The 16,859-nt window shown below is 44.6% G+C and overlaps 1 protein-coding gene across 1 annotated transcript in view; it reads left to right on the forward strand.

Moving 5' to 3' along the window:
• MREG (melanoregulin) overlaps window positions 1–16,349 on the forward strand; it is a 38,705-nt gene extending 22,356 nt beyond the window's left edge. The window contains exons 3-5 of the mRNA XM_032805322.1: window positions 11,394–11,484; window positions 14,067–14,230; window positions 14,592–16,349. Of these exons, the coding sequence (XP_032661213.1) occupies window positions 11,394–11,484; window positions 14,067–14,230; window positions 14,592–14,726 (390 nt within the window). The 3' untranslated portion in view covers window positions 14,727–16,349. The remainder of the gene's footprint in view (window positions 1–11,393; window positions 11,485–14,066; window positions 14,231–14,591) is intronic.
• The last annotated feature ends 510 nt before the right edge of the window (window positions 16,350–16,859 follow it).

Here is a 16,859-nt window from a genome sequence, read left to right on the forward strand (position 1 = left end):
AAAGATGACCCACAAAGGGTGGAAATACTTTTTACTACTCTAGGATTGATAAAATGTCCACAGGGGCTTTTTAAAACTTCCCCCTGCTTATTACATTAAACATTCAGGTTCCATCTGCCCTGGAAGACTGACTGGAGAACTAGTAAAATGACAACTTACTAAATTCACAAAAGTAAGAGCTCTGCAGCTAAGAGTGAGGATTTTTAGATTGCTTTAATATGTTTGGGTTTCTTTTGCTAACACCTTTTTAACATCAATGTCCAATTAACATTTGGGAGAAAGGACATCTGGCTTAAAGATCACCATTGGTGAATATTCCATTAAGGTACGAGAGCTCTCAGCTCTGACACATCTAGTATAGAATCAACCAAACCGGGACTGACCCAAGTCAACATTCCTGATATTTCTGACAGTTCGGCTGTACCTTTTTTCTCTCCCAGTGAGGTGGTAAGTCACTCAAGGGTTCAGATCTTCAGCTGGTAAATAGCCATAACTCCACTGAAGTCAAGGCCACGTGTCTGGATGCTGAATTTTCTCATTCAATCAGAATTTGGAAGCAAATTCCCCCCCCCCCCACAAGTGAGACTATTTTCATTAATATTTGCTTTCTGAAGGGCTGTAGTGTTATGTGAGTGGCAGAACAAGAAGGGTTTGCTTGCTGCCATTTGTGAGGTTCCCTATGCCATTTTGTAGGAATACTACTACTTAGCCTGAGTGGTGCAAAGATCAGTTAGTTGATGTTTCTGCAGCACGTTGAACTAAGTAGTAGAAACAGAGGCACAGAGATGAAGTTACTTGTGCAGTGTGGCACAGCTGGATGGGAACTCTCACTTGGGAGAGCCGTGCAAAGCATTTTCAGCTGAGGCTTGAGAACCTTCTCCCCTTTTCAGGGGTTTCTGGTGCACTCGGAACATGCTCCCCAAAAGCTTTACAGTTCAGACATGCTCCTTTCAGAGCCTGTCCTCCGTTAAAGCTTCCCCAGCTATTGTGGGGACAGCTGCAGTTGTGTATAGTGTCCGCAGCCTGTTGGTGGGGACTCTGAGTCGGAAAGTTGCACGGAGTAACAGCTTAAAAGATTGGCTTTCCTAAACCCTCCTTGGAGTTTAGATGCACAGTATCCCCTGCGAGTGGCAGAAGAATGGAGTAGGAAAGGGGACACAGTGCTAGTAGTTCGTTTCTGGTTCTTTTCAAAAAGCTTCATTAGGCCGAGCTAGGACCTCTTGCTTCCTTTGCACTAATATTTTTATTATGGTAGCACCTGCAGAACCCAGTCAAGGCCTGATTCCCCTGTTGTACTAGACAATGTTCAGGAACATCCTAAGACAGTCCCTGTACTGAAGAATTTCCAATCTGAATAGACAAGAAGTAAAAGGGGAACCAGAGGCACAAAGAAGTGAGTGACTTGCTCAAGATCACATAGCAAGTTAAAGGCAGACCCAAGAATAGAAGCGAACTCTCCGGACTCCCAGTCCAGTGCCCCACCCACAAGACCACGCAGCCTCTCTGCAAATTCGTGCTCTGATAGGACACCACTTCCCCTTGTAAAAGCAAGTGCTGCTGCATCCTGCCCCGAACAGCTAGACAAAGCCTCTAAAGCCACCAGCTGCAGTGTTATAACCTAGCCAAGGGTCTTCTCCTTCCCACCTGTCACCTCCTCCCTACACCTCATTTTCAACCCTGGGAGCTGTGACTGTTATTGCACAAGAGTCATAGGTAGTGGCAGAAGCTGTGACGCATTTCCATACCGATGTCATGGTTACCAGTCAAGTGTGTGGTTTCCATTCCTTTGCTCTCGCTTGAGGCTCTACAGTAGTGACGTGAATCCATCACTCTGTTAATAGTCTCTGTGTTCAACAGGTGCGGACTTTAAAATGGCCCAACATTTAGGGAACGGGGTTCAATTTATTTAATTTTCATAGAAGCAAAACCAACTTAACTTCCTGAAGGAAAGAAGCTGCTTTCTGCAAGATGGTTGGCGAAACAAGAAGTGCCCCTAGCGAGCGTTTTCCCAGAGTCTCTTCTCATTGTCATGCTTTTGTACGTTGTTTACAAAAACTCTTCAGTCTGGTTTCAGCCCTTTGTATGCCCTCTTTATATTCAAAAAGGGATGGGACATTTATATCGATTAAAAAGAAGACCCAGCGTTAAAATAGTTAATGCTAACAAAAATGTTAGATGGGAATTAAATCATATGCTTATCAGGAGCGTCATGGACAACAACTTGCAGTACAGAGCAATTCTGACTAGACTGCAGGCACATGCACCCTCTAATTCATCAACGAGGGAAGTTTGATGGCTTCAAAGGGTTGTAACAAGATGCCTCACCTTTCACTTTTAGATCACTAGTTCTATCCAGCCCGTATTAATATTAACTGCCTCTGTTAACCATCAAACAGTCAGAGACTATTTGGACAAAAGTTGGTCTTTGGCCTGCACTCCGTGGATGGTCACTAAAATTGCCCTCACCTTTGGCACCTCTGAATGCCCAGTCCGAGGAAGAAGCCAAGGAGTGATCCTCAGGGTAGGTTCACCATGAGGTGGCATTGTTTGATTCCGAGACATTAAAGACATTGAACATCTGATCTGACCTTAATAACACAGGCCATAGAGTTTGACCCAGATCTCCCAGTACTGAGCCCAATAACTTGTGTTTGACCAAAGTCTATCATCCAGAAAAGCAGCCAGTCTGGATTTGAAGACCCCCAGAGATGGAGAATCTGCCCCTACCTAGCTGCACCACAGTTAGTGTTGAGCAGCAGTTTCTGTGAAAAGGTGAGATGAAGCTATTACCCAGGCGGTTGGGGGTAGGGGAGGAGAGTTTGCTGTTGCTGTCTGTGTTATAGACTTTAAATGTTAACGGAATAATTCAGTGAGTAACTACAGATTTTAAAAGAAAGCGGCAGCCTAGTTTCTAAACAAAACAGACAATGGAACCAATTCTGCTGTTCTGCTGGGGTAAATCAGGAGCAGCTCCTTTGACACTAATGAAATTGCTCTGGGTTTACATTAGAGAGCAGAGTTTGGCCCAATAATTCTAAGTGTAATTAAATCCAGACCTGAATGAACATTGCTTTGCTGCAGATGGGTTCTAGCAAGGTTCCTGTTAATGTAAAATTCAGGTGGAGAGAGAGATCAGGGATTTCTGGGGTGATTAGTATACAGCAGTGGTTTTCAACCTTTTAACATTTGCGGACCCCTAAACAATTTCGAATGGAGGTGCAGACTCCTTTGGAAATCCCAGACAGTTTGCAGACCCCCAGAGGTCCATGGACTGGTATAAAACAATATGGTACAAACACTTTCCACTCATCCAGGGCTCCTAATAATGGAAATTAATTATTGGATTCAACTCAAAATGAGTGAATAGTTTGTATATTAAAAATGTATTTGTCTAAAGAGGTGGTCAGATTCACTGCTTATTTTTTGCATAGACCTTCCCTTCCTTCCTTCCTTTCTTGTTAATACTTTGGGTCATGAGGACTTTGGGAGGATTCCAAGGGATCTCTGCCAAGAACAGGCCTTGGCAGTATGTTCCTCGCACTGCAAAGGCTGAGGTTTGGGGGTTGTTTTTGCTCTCCAGGTTGCAGTCAACTCCATCTCGAGCTCTCACTTACAAACTGCAGTCTCTTCTTCAGTTAAAAAATAATCTCTTTCCCTTCTCACTGAGCCAGAGTTCACATCCTAGTGTCCAGGCTGCATCACAAAAGAGAGGACTTCCAGGTTGTTACTGTATCCTCTCCTTTTTAGAACTTAAATGGTGTATCGGGTCATGTGCAAAACTGGAAAAACGAGGCCATTTTGAGGCTCCAAGGGAGGAGGTGGGGAAGGGAAACACCTCTGCTTTGCAGATCAGTGAATAGTGCCAATACTTTCTTGGCTAAGAATGAAGGATTTCTTCCTACTCCCAGGCTGGGGAAAAAAACAGCATAAGCTGCTGTGTGCTGATATGATATTCCCCTGCTCTCCTGACATAGTCATGAATTTATCTTAACATCAGTGATCCTCTCACTCAAAATAATCTCAGAGGAGTTCCTTTGATTATATTTGAGCAATAGGGGGAAACGGATTATTCACTTGGAGTGCTGCAGTCTTGACTTGGCTGGCTGCACACAGAAGAAGTATAGAGATGTTCTGCTGGGGGCCAACATTTTCAAACCTGATGCCTAAAGTTTGGATCCTAATCCGAATTAATTGCTCAAAGAGGGGCCTGATCTGTACTGGACACCCACAAGTCAGCACCACTAAAAATCAGGACACTTCAATTAGGAGTCTAACCTTAGCACCTGGGTTTACATTATTTTTTGGCGTAAGTATCTAATCCCATTTGTTACAAACAAATGAAAATACTTGCGTCACCTCAGTGGTTTATAGGTACAAAAGAACATTTCATCAACGTGACGTCTTAAAGTGACTTTCTTAAAGGCTGCTTTGCTAGTGTACCTCAAGGGCTGGACCCGGTTCTCAATTAAAGCAATGGAAATTTCCCCCCACTGATTTGAATTACTGGATCAGGGCCTAAACTGATGTGTGCTCCTTTGAGATAGAAATCTTGCCCAGGATGCTGCATATCTGGGAAACGAGATTCTGATCTTACTGGTCTGATAGACAGCAAGAGATCAGCCAGTACTACTTGGTGAATTCATCCGATTTCACAGTGTGATTGTGACATGCAAACAAGATTTTTATCCATCACTCAAATATAGGAATTCAGACTAGACTTAGGCCAGGAAAACACTTTGAAATTGAAAATCACTCAACCCGATAATGCCACCTTGGCTAATGATTGTATGACAGCAGGTGCTAGGGCTACACACTTGTTGGCATTAGACACTGCATTACAGAGACAAATTCTGACCTAGGCACTATATACAGTGCCTATGTGTGATTTCAGCAGGAGATGTATGAGTGACAATTGAGTGTGTGTTTTATGGCTTGGCTTCTTTATATCTTTCAGACCAATGTGGCAGGCAATAGGAGGGGTTAGTGCCTCTGTTCTTATCTAAGGTCCTGCTTCTGAGATGTGGGTCATTTTGTGCCATCTCTTCTTCCCCGAGACCTGGTCACGGTTCCAGCTTGGTTTGTTTCCTAGTCAGAGTCCTTGAATCTGTTCTAAGTTAATTTCCTTTGATGCCGCCCGCAGGCTACTGAGGATCTTGCTAGATGGTTGTTGCTAGTCCTTGCACATATTAGAGCTATCCAGTTCCAGGCATGGGGATCCAGCTCTGCTCTGATGTCATCAACTTCATACACACAGGGCCAGACGTGTGACTAGGGAGCACTTTAGTCTAGCTGGGTGGGCCAGTGCGTACAAAGAAGCCTTGAACCACTTTTGCACTCCCTGATCTTAGAGCCACTCTTTACCAGGCCAGACCCTAGGGAGAAGTGAGACCAGCCTACAAACGGGGGCTGCCACAATCATGGGGATGGTTCTCTTGGTCCTGGTGTCCCAGTCCCAGTTCTAAACCCAGGGGTGATAGTAACGGCAGGGCTGTTTCTGTTCTTGGCCCCTTTTCTGGCTCACGTGCCCATGGGTCAGTACCGTACTGGCGTTCAGCTTTAGTCACATGTTGGCATCGTGACAAGATGGCAACCAGGAGAAAGGGAAGTAAGGGCTGGTGACTGCCAAGTAATGAGCAGAGAGAATGCACCTGCTTGACACTGTGCTGGAAACTGAGGCTGATATGTTCAAAATCAGCTAAGAGATTTCACTCCTAATTCCATGAACTTCAGTAGGAGAGGTGTGGCTAAATCCCCCTACTTGGCTAAGCTGAAAATCTCCGCCTGAAACTCTTCTGCATTAACAAGGTAAGATCTGGATTTCCCGGTCCTGTAAAACTAGCTCATCACAGACGCAAGGAGTCAGCAGCTCACGCTCACCTGCCTCTGTGATGTGGCAGGGCGAGAGAGTTCGTTAGTGAGTCAGGAGACAATGAGTGAGACGTTCTTGTCTTCATCATTTCTTGCCGGAGCCTCAATTTGATGGACCACACCTCACCCTGCTGTAAATGACTGGTACCCAAATGTCTTGAGTCATCAGTGGAAGAACATGGTGTCCTTCTGCTCAGTGCTCCTAAGGCACTTTTCCATTCCAGTACAGAGGCGCACACAGTAATTACACAAAGCGCTCCAAGTATGAATGTGCTAGACATGCGATGTTTCCATATTGCACCCAGTTTGTCTCCTAGTAACATGCAGGTGTTGTCATGAGTCATTTGAGGTAGAGCTGGTATTGAGGGCTATAGTGCCAGGCAAACTTCGCTTCCATTATAAGACCCTGTTCACAGTTGCCTTTAGCTTTGCTAGACTGTAATAGTTCAGGCTGAAATTTGCTTTGTCAGGTGTCTGCCTCAGGCTTTTTTTCCAGAGGGGTGTGGGTGAGGGAGTTGTTCAGCTGACTCCAATTTCTTACAGTAACTTCACCGAGAAGCTCAAGCATGCCCAAGTTTTGCAGCAGGGACTTGATATTTGGCAGGAAGGTTGTCCTAGTGCCAGGGATGTGGCTTGGCCAGATTTTCACAAGCAAGGTGATAAGCATCTGAAAATCTCAGCTCCCACAAGCTCAGAAGAGGAAAACGGTAGTGACATCTCTGAAGAGCCTGTCTTCACTGAGTGCGCTCCATCACCTCACAGCACAGCGGCTATGTGCCAGCTAGACAATACATGTGCCATCCTCGCTATCATGACTGAGCGTGCTGCATTCAAGAGCTGCTGGGCTGAGCAGAACTTTCCCTGCCATATCTCCTCTTCCTTGCGGGGGCCACTGGGGCTTCTGGATCCAAACTGAGAGCATGAATATTCTCTGTGTTCAGTGCTGCAGGTGCCGAGGCAGCGAGGAGGAGCCATCAGTCAGTGGGATTCTGAGGTGTGAGAGCCAGGGGTCTGGGAACCAAAGGTCTCGGGGGTGGGGGCAGAGAAAGCAATTTGAGGATGAGTTGGGGGCAGAAGACTCCGTAACCCCCAGAGCGCACACCCTTCCAGAACTGGGACTAGAACCCAGGCTTCCTGAGTCTCAACATTTCTGTGCAGGCTAGTAAATAGCTGTGAGACCCAGAGGCAAAGAGTGTCTCATCCCCTTGTACGGGCTGCTCCACACAGATAATAACAGCCTACTACTGCTATCAGTGACTCTTTTAGCTCAGTGCTGTGGATCTAAACATCTCAACCTTGCTGATGACTTGAGGAGGGGGGGCAGGAGAGGGAGGTGTCAATATGGTTCCATAGAATGGAATTTCTGCTTTTCGGTTTCTCTTAAAACCTCTCTTCTTCTGTGTTCTTTGTTGCAGGACTCTTAGGGGTGGAGTGGGCTGGAGAACTAGGCTGGAGAACTAGGCAGGCTATCTCCTCACAAGAGCAATAAAATGGAGAGCACATGGGATTTTGAGATTATTTTTTTTTAATTCCAAACTTTTAAAAAACACTTGAAAGGAGAGAGAGAGAGAGAGAGAGAGTGTGTGTGTGTGTGAGAAAGATTAAAATATACCTGACCTATCAACTGAGAGCAGAGACTGAGCCCACTCCAGTTGCCCAAACCTTCTGCTAACTGCGATATTTCTTGGTAAAAAGCAAACAGAACCCCACCCTCCATCTGCACTCAAACTTGATCAAAATACCTAATTGGTTTTAAGTATCAGAGGGGTAGCTGTGTTAGTCTGGATCTGTAAAAGCAGCAGAGAATCCTGTGGCACCTTATAGACTAACAGACGTTTTGGAGCGTGAGCTTTCGTGAGTGAATACCCACTTCGTCAGAGTTAATTGGTTTTAACTCACACCTCTTCCCACCCCCCTTATTTCAGTGCAAGTTTGCGGGGTGGAGTCCCTTTAAAAAGCCCAACATATTAAATAGGACAGAATGTTAAGTTTTTTGGTTTTTTTAACCTAAAATTAAAAGCAGTATTGTTGTTATTTTGGAGCAAATTTGAGCAAAATCAGCCTTCAGGAAAAACAAAAACAAATGGGTTTTAATGCCTGTTTAAATTTAAAAAAAAAAAAAAAAAGGGGAGGGGAAGAGGAAATGGGACAATATCCCAATATCTGCTGGTCACCTTTAAAAGCTAAATTAGCATTTACCTATTAGTTATTACCTATTAAAAATGACAAGTTTCTCTTGCAGACTTTCTGTGTAATTGTAGGAAAATTATCAACATAATGCATTTTACTGGCAGATCACTCTCCCTTCTTTAATTAATCTGGACATGCTCTATAATTTTAGTTTAATGCCTTTCTAATTTCTGGAAATTAAAACATATAAAAATTACTTTAATCAAAATGGCAGGTTAATAAACAAGATGTATACGAATGTGCAGGGAAAGGTACATTGTACACAGCTGTCCGTAAGTCTTTATTACCATGGGGAATGGGATTAGAAAGTCAGGCATACAATGCAGCTTTGACTGGCTGTTGGTAACATCTGTCTCCTCCACAATGGCTATTAAACATATGGATCTGATCTCTCATATGTAATTTAACTGGTTTTGATTGTAATGAACTGTCCAAGTGTTTGCACACCCTCCCCCCCCAGTTCTTTGATAGATGGCTTTGTGCCTTCCTGAGTGAGGTGTCTGTTTTGTTTTTAGAGAAGGAAAGTGTTTGTACGCGGTGGTGGTTGGGGAGTGGGATGGGGATTGGAAGCTGAACCATCACTGCTTAAACTTTCCAAAAGTCTTCACCCTGTTAGCAGAGGTCAGACTTGCAAATATACAGCCCAAAAGATGAAAGTTACTCATAAGTGGAACAAAGTGATTGATCATGTAGGTTTACTAGTGATTTCTGACAGAACGAATACAACTAGAAAAGTGAACTGAATTCAATTCCATCTTATGTGTCAAAGGTCTGAAGTACCAGTCACTTAACCTGTGCAAATCCACAGAGTACACAGGTGTTGATTGCATAATTGTAAGACACTGTGGCTGCACAGAACTTGCTGAACTTTTATTATGCTGATTTGTTAAGGTGAAAAGAATCCAGTTGGATTTTTAGACCCTACGCTGAGTTCACATAGGGTTGGTGGTTACTTGTAAACTGAGTGCATTAAATAGGGAAATAATTAAAAGTGACACCTGTCCACCCCATTATGTCATTTTTACACAAGTTCCACTCTGAAAAAATGGACTAACATTCAGGTATCCATTTAACATGTTTATATTAATAATCAGAAGTAGCAAAGGACAGAGTGTATTTTGGATGACTAGTTACTATGTTAAATGGATACCTTAACGTACAACGGGTCCAACTCAACCTCAAATATACAACTGCCTACTTGGATCTGAGGGCAGAACCGGGCCACATGCACTGTGGGAGTGCTGTGATTACCAGGGGAATCATACTTTTGTTGCGTTCCCTGACTGTTGTGTGCACAGTTTTGATGTTATATATGCTTTGGCATTTAATCTCTGTAATGTCAATTGAAATACTAATGCAGAAATAGCTACACTAATGTCACTCTTACAGTTCCAGGGTCAACATTTACTCAGATTTGGGATACCAGATTAAAAGATTAGTATGAAATGACACTAAAACCTGGATACTTTGTATTCCGCAGCACAACAAATTGCATAGTAACTGTAAATTGAATGGAAATAGTGTATGCAAACCTAGTTGTTCAGTCATTTTTAACTATTAATGTTGTCTGTTAGCTTGAAGGCTAGTCCTGCGTGGCAAGAAGTCCTGGCTTGTAAAAATCAGCCATTTCTGAGTTAAGCATGGACAAAACAAATATCTTGCTTTTTTGGCTATTTAAATAACAGTGGCCCAGGTTTTCTAAAGGGCTCAATTTCTATTGTTCTCTGAGCCCTGGTCTACACTGGGGGCAGGGGGAGAGGTCGAGCTAAGTTAAGCAACATCAGCTACGTGACTAATGTAGCGGAAGTCAAAGTACTTAGATTGACTTACCATGGTGTCTTCAACACAATGAGTTGACTTCTGCTGCTCTCCCGTCGACTCTGCTTGCACCTCTTGCAGCGCTGGAGTACAGGAGTCGAAAGGAGAGGGCTTGGGGGTAGATTTTTATCGTGTCTAGACTAGACGTGATAAATCGATCCCCGTTGGATTGATCGCTGCCCACTGATCCGGCAGGCAGTGTAGACATACCCTAAGCACTTCTGAAAATCTTCATTTAGGTGCCTAAATGGGAGCTGAGCTCTTCTGCAAATCTGGTCTTGGCCTAACTGAAATGTCACTGGGTTATGCTCAAACTTTAACAACCACCACCACAAATCCTGTAGGTTGAGATCAGACACGGAAAATTGCAAGCCAAAGGTGCCATTTCTTTGGAAGCTAGAAGCCTGGGAAAATCAGCAGTTGCAATGGAAGGTCTGGTATAAGTAGATAAGAGATCATCACAGGAACAACTTTTTGTGTCTCCAAATTCCAGGAAAAGCTCTTAGATGGGAGGATATATCTAGGGCTTCAGTTGGGCTTCAGACCAACTGAGTGGGAGTGGAAATCAACCAGTTCGCTACAGCACAGCTTGTTCTGCATCCTAGGATAGCATTGCAGAATCCAGCAGAGGGCTGGACGCTGTTTCTAGATTATTGCCCTCTTTCTCTCCTCTGCCCCAAATGAGGAGTCCATTTTCAGCTATTGGACCCATAAATCATTGGCAAAGTTTTCAAAAATTATAGGTTAAACTCTGCAATACAGTACAACTTGAAGACCATGGAGTTTCTTGGGGGATTATACCAGTGTAACTGAGCGCAGAATACATTTACAAGGAAACCCAAGTTTAACTAGTGTTGAGTAGAGCTTGTCCATATTTTGAAGAGAGCAACCTAACTTCCATTGAAATAAATGGGAGTTAGGTCAGTGGCTTCATTGGGAAAAGAACTGGGTCCAAGTGAGACCGGCTGAAATATTCTGGTCCGTTTGTTTTTGATGGAAAAAAATTGCCTTTTCTCGGGGTAGAAGAATGGAAGTGTTCTGGTTTTCCGACAGAAATAGAAGCATTTTGTGTTTTTTAGCTTTCTGTTCTGGATTTTTTTTTTTTTTTTTTTTTTTAAATCTTGCTTCAGCATTTTTTCACTGACAATACTTTGCACTTTTCAACCAGCTGTAGGTCCAATGCTATGGAAAGATGAGCCCATATTTTAAAATGCAGTTACACTGGGCCTTGTGATTAGAACTTAGTTAATTATGTTGATGCTTAAGCCAAAATCATGTCCGTTCTCCCACAGCTGTGGCAAGAAGGTTAAAATAGGAAAAAATTATTTTAGTTGGTCAAGTAAGCAGCTCTGGCCATAAACCCACACTGGGAACAGACCTGTGGAGTGAGCCGTTACTCTGTCATAGGCCTATGAATGTGGCTGTGTCGCCAGGAGTACAAATGGCTGGAAAAGAGCCAGGTGAGATGAGCCGTACAGAGTGAAGAAGTCTGAATCTGTTCTCCCCTTGTCTTGCAGGAATGGCAAAAACTGAACTACGACATCTATACCTTGCGGCAAACCCGAAGGGAAGTGAGAAGCAGATGGAAGCGTATTTTGGAAGAATTAGGTAAACTCGAGGTCGTGGCTATTTTATTTGCAGTAGGACAGCTGTTCAGCAAAGGCTGTTACTGATGCCCTCGTATCTTAGGGTAATCTCCCCTCCATTTCTTTTGTTTTGCATAGTTGCAAAATGACAGAGCCATCAAGGCTTCGCTGAAGAGGGGTGCAGTTGGAAAGAGGTAGTGTGGAGGGACACTGGGTCCTTTCCCTCCCGCCGTACAAAGGAGTGTTGTGCTGTGGCTCTCCACAGCAGCTCATGGGTGGGTGGGCTTGGGGGAAGCATCTGGTCACTGGGTCTGTAAATTCTGGGTGGCTCCACTAATCAAAAAGTTGCCTAGGGCGGTTACATGGAGTGGCGGTAGGTGCTCCACCAGATAAGAAAGGGAGTGTCCCCTCTACCCTGCCATAACATGCATGGTGTTCATCTATTTAACATCTGCATCGTGATCTGGTATACAGTATACTCCCATTTATCCAAACCCCTATTATCCAAACCACTGTGTTATCCAGATCCATTTGCTGTCTCCCATGCATCTCAGGGCCAGGACTGGGAGGAGGAGCCCCCATCTGTTCCACCCTGTTGAATGGCTCCTGTGGCAGAACCAGGAGCCCTCTGCAGCCTCTCTGGCATAGGAGTGAGCAAGCAGTGCCCTGACAGTGGAGCTGCAGAGGGCTCCTGGAGGTGCAGGGGTGGGCTGAGGATCTGCATTTCTAGCAGAGTCCTGGCCAGGGGTCTCTGCTCTGTCCCACACCTTGTGCCTGCAGGACGCAGATGTCACGGCCCTGTGGCAGTGCAGGGAGCCTCTGCAGTCCTGCTGTCACAGGAGTGAGGGAGCAGGGCAGAGACTCTGGCCAGGACTGCAGAGGACAAGGATGAGCCTCCAGCCCTGGGGGAGGCCACCGTGCTGCTGAATGGCTGGCTGGGTCCAGCCCCCTTGATTAACCAAATTCTGATTATCCAAATAAAATCCCTGTCCCCAGGCTATTTGGACAATGGGGTCGGGGATTAGCCTGTCTTTTTAAGAGCCAGGCAGCTCAGTATGAAAGAGCACTGACTTTCATTACAACTACATTTTTCCCAAAGCTTTTTCTGATGAAAATGATGTGAAATTATCCATTTCCCTCCTCTGGTTAATACCAGCAGATCTGAAGAACCAGAAAGAAATTTTAAATAGGGTTTAAATGAATAAAACTACTTGTCAATTCCCTTTTCTTTCCACTGCTTTGCCTACTTGTCCTGGAAAGAGTTAAATCCACCAAACACATCTGGTTGGTCCTCTGGAGGAAACTGCAACGATATGTGGGGCTAGAGTCCCCATGGCCTTGTGTAGTTATTGACACCTGGGCAAAACCGTTGCAAAATTTCGGCAGATCAGGAAGGCAGTGATTTGCACTGCTCACGTGGAAGTCTCTCTTGCACAGGGGAACTGGATCCCTCAGGTGTCAGTTCCTGGGCTTTTTGCTTTTGCAAAGACTTGACCACTAAGAGCAAAGGATTTTTTTGTTTTCCCAAACGTGATGATGGAGGGAATCTTATGCACTGAAACTGTCAATCATTGTTAACCTTTATCAACCAGACTTGGTTAGCTCCTACACACCGCTTATTACAGATCCATAATGCACCGAGGTCCTTAGATATAAACTACTACACTACACAAAATCCTTTTCAAACACTAACGCCCCTGTGACGTATACGAAATCCTCTACCTGTCTTACAGAGCGGAGTGGGGAAACATGAGACACAAAGCAAGTAATTTGATGGGCCTACACGGGAAGTCAATAGCAAAACTGGATATAAACCACAAGATCTCCAGACTCGCAGTCCCATGCTTTAACCACAAGCCCATACAGACAGACTTTATCAGTAGGACCTTTATGATGCTGCAGTCACATAACTCCTGGGGCCAGGCTTATGGGTACATCATGGAGGTTACATTCCAAGTCGCTTTCTTCTCACAGATGCTACTCTTATTTTAACAAAAAACAAACTGTGCTGAGTCTTTCAGTCCCAAAGAAATACCTGCACTTTTACTCTGTGTTGCTTTTTCCCTTCAGTTGGTTGGCTTTTTGGGGGGGGGGGGGGGGGCTGAAAGATGCCGACTGTGTTCAGCTCTATCAGCAGCACCGGGACTTGCTGGATCACGGAAAGAGCAGGGCACTCAGCCTATACTGAATGTACTCACTGTCTATGCACACAGAGCAGGGAAAAACTGAATCAGCACAAGTAAAGGTGCCCCTTAATTGGGAAGGCACCATGCACGTGTTGCAGTTTCAAATGCTATCTCACTGGTGGCCTCCCATTCACTCTACAGCAAGGGTACACAGTGGAGCCTGCTCAAAGGAAATGCTAGTTCATTTTATCCAAGTGTGATTTATTTTTTCCTGTCATGGGGTATAAAATAGGAACACTAAAAGGCAAACACACAAGGCAGAGGGGGAACAGCGAACCTCCAAATATATACCAAGCTGTCTACCAGCAGAGAGCTGGATTGGGTGGGTTGGTTCTTTGCAGTAATGTTATTGCCCACTTACATCCTGCCATGTTTTTTGTGCCTTTCATTTAAACTGGACTGATTCTCTCTGCCGTAGGGTTTCACAAGGAAGCAGACTCCCTGTTATCCGTGACTAAACTTAGCATCATCAGCGATACTCAGAACATGAGCAAAGCCCGGGAGATCCTGTTAAAGCTCTCTGAGGAGACAAACATTTTCCCAAACAGCTGGGAGCTCTGTGAGCGATACCTCTTTGTGGTGGTAGGTAGCTAAACGTTTCTATCTTATCTAACCCGCTCTGTCTCTGCTAATGAGGTCACAAGTGGGATGAGTAGTGAAATGCACGGGATCAAAGCCCCATGTACCTCTGTCTCCCAGATAGGACTGTTCAGTCCAAGATTGCACTGGTGGCCGGCTTGGGCACAAATAGAAACATGTCTGCACTGTAGACCACGAGCCTGATTCAGCTGAGAGTTACTCCAGTTTTATGCCATTGTTTCTCTTGGAGCCAGGACACTGGCATGACAGCATGAAAGATGAGGCCTTATGTCTTTTCAAGCCTGTCTGAGAGGGTGTTTTTGAATGGACACCAGCAATTCTGATGACTCCATTATTTTGACAGGATCGTCTTATTGCACTGGACGCTGCCGATGAATTCTTTAAGATGGCCAGGATCGCCTATCCAAAGAGACCCAATGCAGCGAAAGTGGAAGGCTATCAGAAAGAAATGCAGCATGTCCTTGCTCCATTGCCCTGAAGAGACTGCTTGGGCAGGAGGTGTGCTGGATTTCCGTTTTCTCATGGGAGTTGGTTCACTTGCTGGAGTTAGCCAAAGCGACGTGATTTCTTTCCTTCGGAGGACAAGTGCAAAGTGCCCAAGTAAAATGACTTTATTATGAGCAAGGAGTGCAAGAGTGGAACAATCAAAAAAATCCATGGGGGCTAAGAGTGGGCCTTGGTGCAGGGATGTCTCCCAGTGGAAAGGAGCAAGTGCTGCTATGAACCTGAGTTCTGCGGGTGGAAGACTATACGAGACCAATCTCTGAGCAAGGACATGGACGTATGTTTGGGGAGGAGGGGAACCCACTGTACAAAGTTTTGTAAAGGCTGGGATGCCTCTAGTTAGAGCAGCATATTAAGTTCTGTATTTCTGGCGGCTCTCCAGTGGCATCTCGTAACTGGATGTTCCCTACATTGTCCTTTGTAGTCAGGAGAACCTCTGAGGGAGACTATATTTTTTTTTAACCATCTTTGACTAGAAACGTATTAAACCTCTCCATGGTGGTGTCATCCCGTGACTAAAATGGGCTGTATTGTGCATTATGTAAATTAGACTTTATCTTCCCCCATTCCCTCAGCAGCCAAGCTAAGACTTGTGGGGGCTGATCACTCTAGGCAGCGAGCGGGTGAGTAAAGTTTGTGAGTGGATTTAGTTGCATGTGTCAAGGACTGCACTTGTCCAATGATGTGGTAAGATTTCAACGCGGGTATGATTTCTCATTTCATCAGCAGCACTACACAAAGAGAACATTCCTTCCCTTCTTATTTATTCAGCCCTGGAGCTACTCCTGTAGGTGTGGTGGCAGAAAATCAAATCCTGTTCCTCCGGCTGGCATCTCCTCTCCTGAGATTGAAAACTGCTTGTTCAGGACTGAGCACTGTAACTCAAGCATGAAGCCAGTGCTTATTCCAAGCTTAGCTCCCAGTGAGGTTCTGTTCTAAAGACTTGTTTTGCAAAGCACGTGTGATGCTGGGTTATTGAAACCTTTTCACTGGATCTCTATAAATAAATCGGCCAAGACCTTCCAAAGAGACTAGTGATTTTGGGATGGCTCCATTGTTTGATACTCAACTTAACTCTTTAGAGGAGACTGGTTTTCAGGGTGTGCTAAGCACTAATCTGTGACGAGCAGGCCCCTTTAAGGCACCTCTGGTTGGGCACCCAAAATCACTAGTTGCTTTTGGAAAACCTTGGTCGTCATAACTATTATTTTAAATGGAAAAAGAGGAGTGTATTGCGCAAAAAAGAGTGTGCTGTTACAAAGCTTGTGACATGATATTTTTAATAATGACCCATAATATGTCATCTTGCTCTTTTATCTGGTAATAAGCAATAATTTTAAAACACTGGATGTTAAGAATAAGTAGGAGTTCTTGTTCATCAGTGGTTAATAGAACTGCTGCAGAGGGGCCAGCTGAGAGAGTTGGTTTCATTGGAGGCTTCCCAGGAAACAAAATAGTGAGAGAACTTTTATTTGTTTATACCTACAGTGTTCAAATATATATGAATTGTAAATGTTTGTCAATCTTCCTGGACACTTTTTGTCAGTTCTGTACATTGATGAAACCTTACTTTAATAAACACAAAGTTCTGTGACAATCAGGCCAAGTTTGCATTTGAGGGGGTGTCTGCCTCTGTGGGAACCTGCTCGGTGAGTCTTTCTGAACCGAAAAAAAATGCAGAGCATCTACTTCATGCACTTGTATATGATGCTTAGGGTGTGTCTATGCTAGAAATGCAACCCTGTGCTGTTGTAATGCAGACACTTGCTACAGAGACAGGAGGAGTAGTTCTGTCACTGCAGGAAGTCCGCTTCTCTGAAAGGCAGTAACTAGGTCCGTCAAAGAATTCTTCACACCATGGTCACCTTAATTACTCAGCACAGGGAGTGACCGTTTTCACAGCCCTGGGTGATGTAATTAAGCCAACCTAACTTTGCGTCCCTTGTGCAATTCAGCGGGAGTTCTGCCCTCCGTAAGGAGTACAGCTGAGATTTTCAAAGGAGCCTGTGAGGATTAGGCATCCCAGTCCCATTGGATTTCAATGGGATTTGAACACCTCACTTGCTCGAACTCCTCTGAGAATCTTACCCTTGGGGGGGGGGGGGGG

This window comes from Chelonoidis abingdonii, chromosome 10 (genome assembly GCF_003597395.2).
Source record: "Chelonoidis abingdonii isolate Lonesome George chromosome 10, CheloAbing_2.0, whole genome shotgun sequence".
NCBI lineage: Eukaryota > Metazoa > Chordata > Testudines > Testudinidae > Chelonoidis > Chelonoidis abingdonii.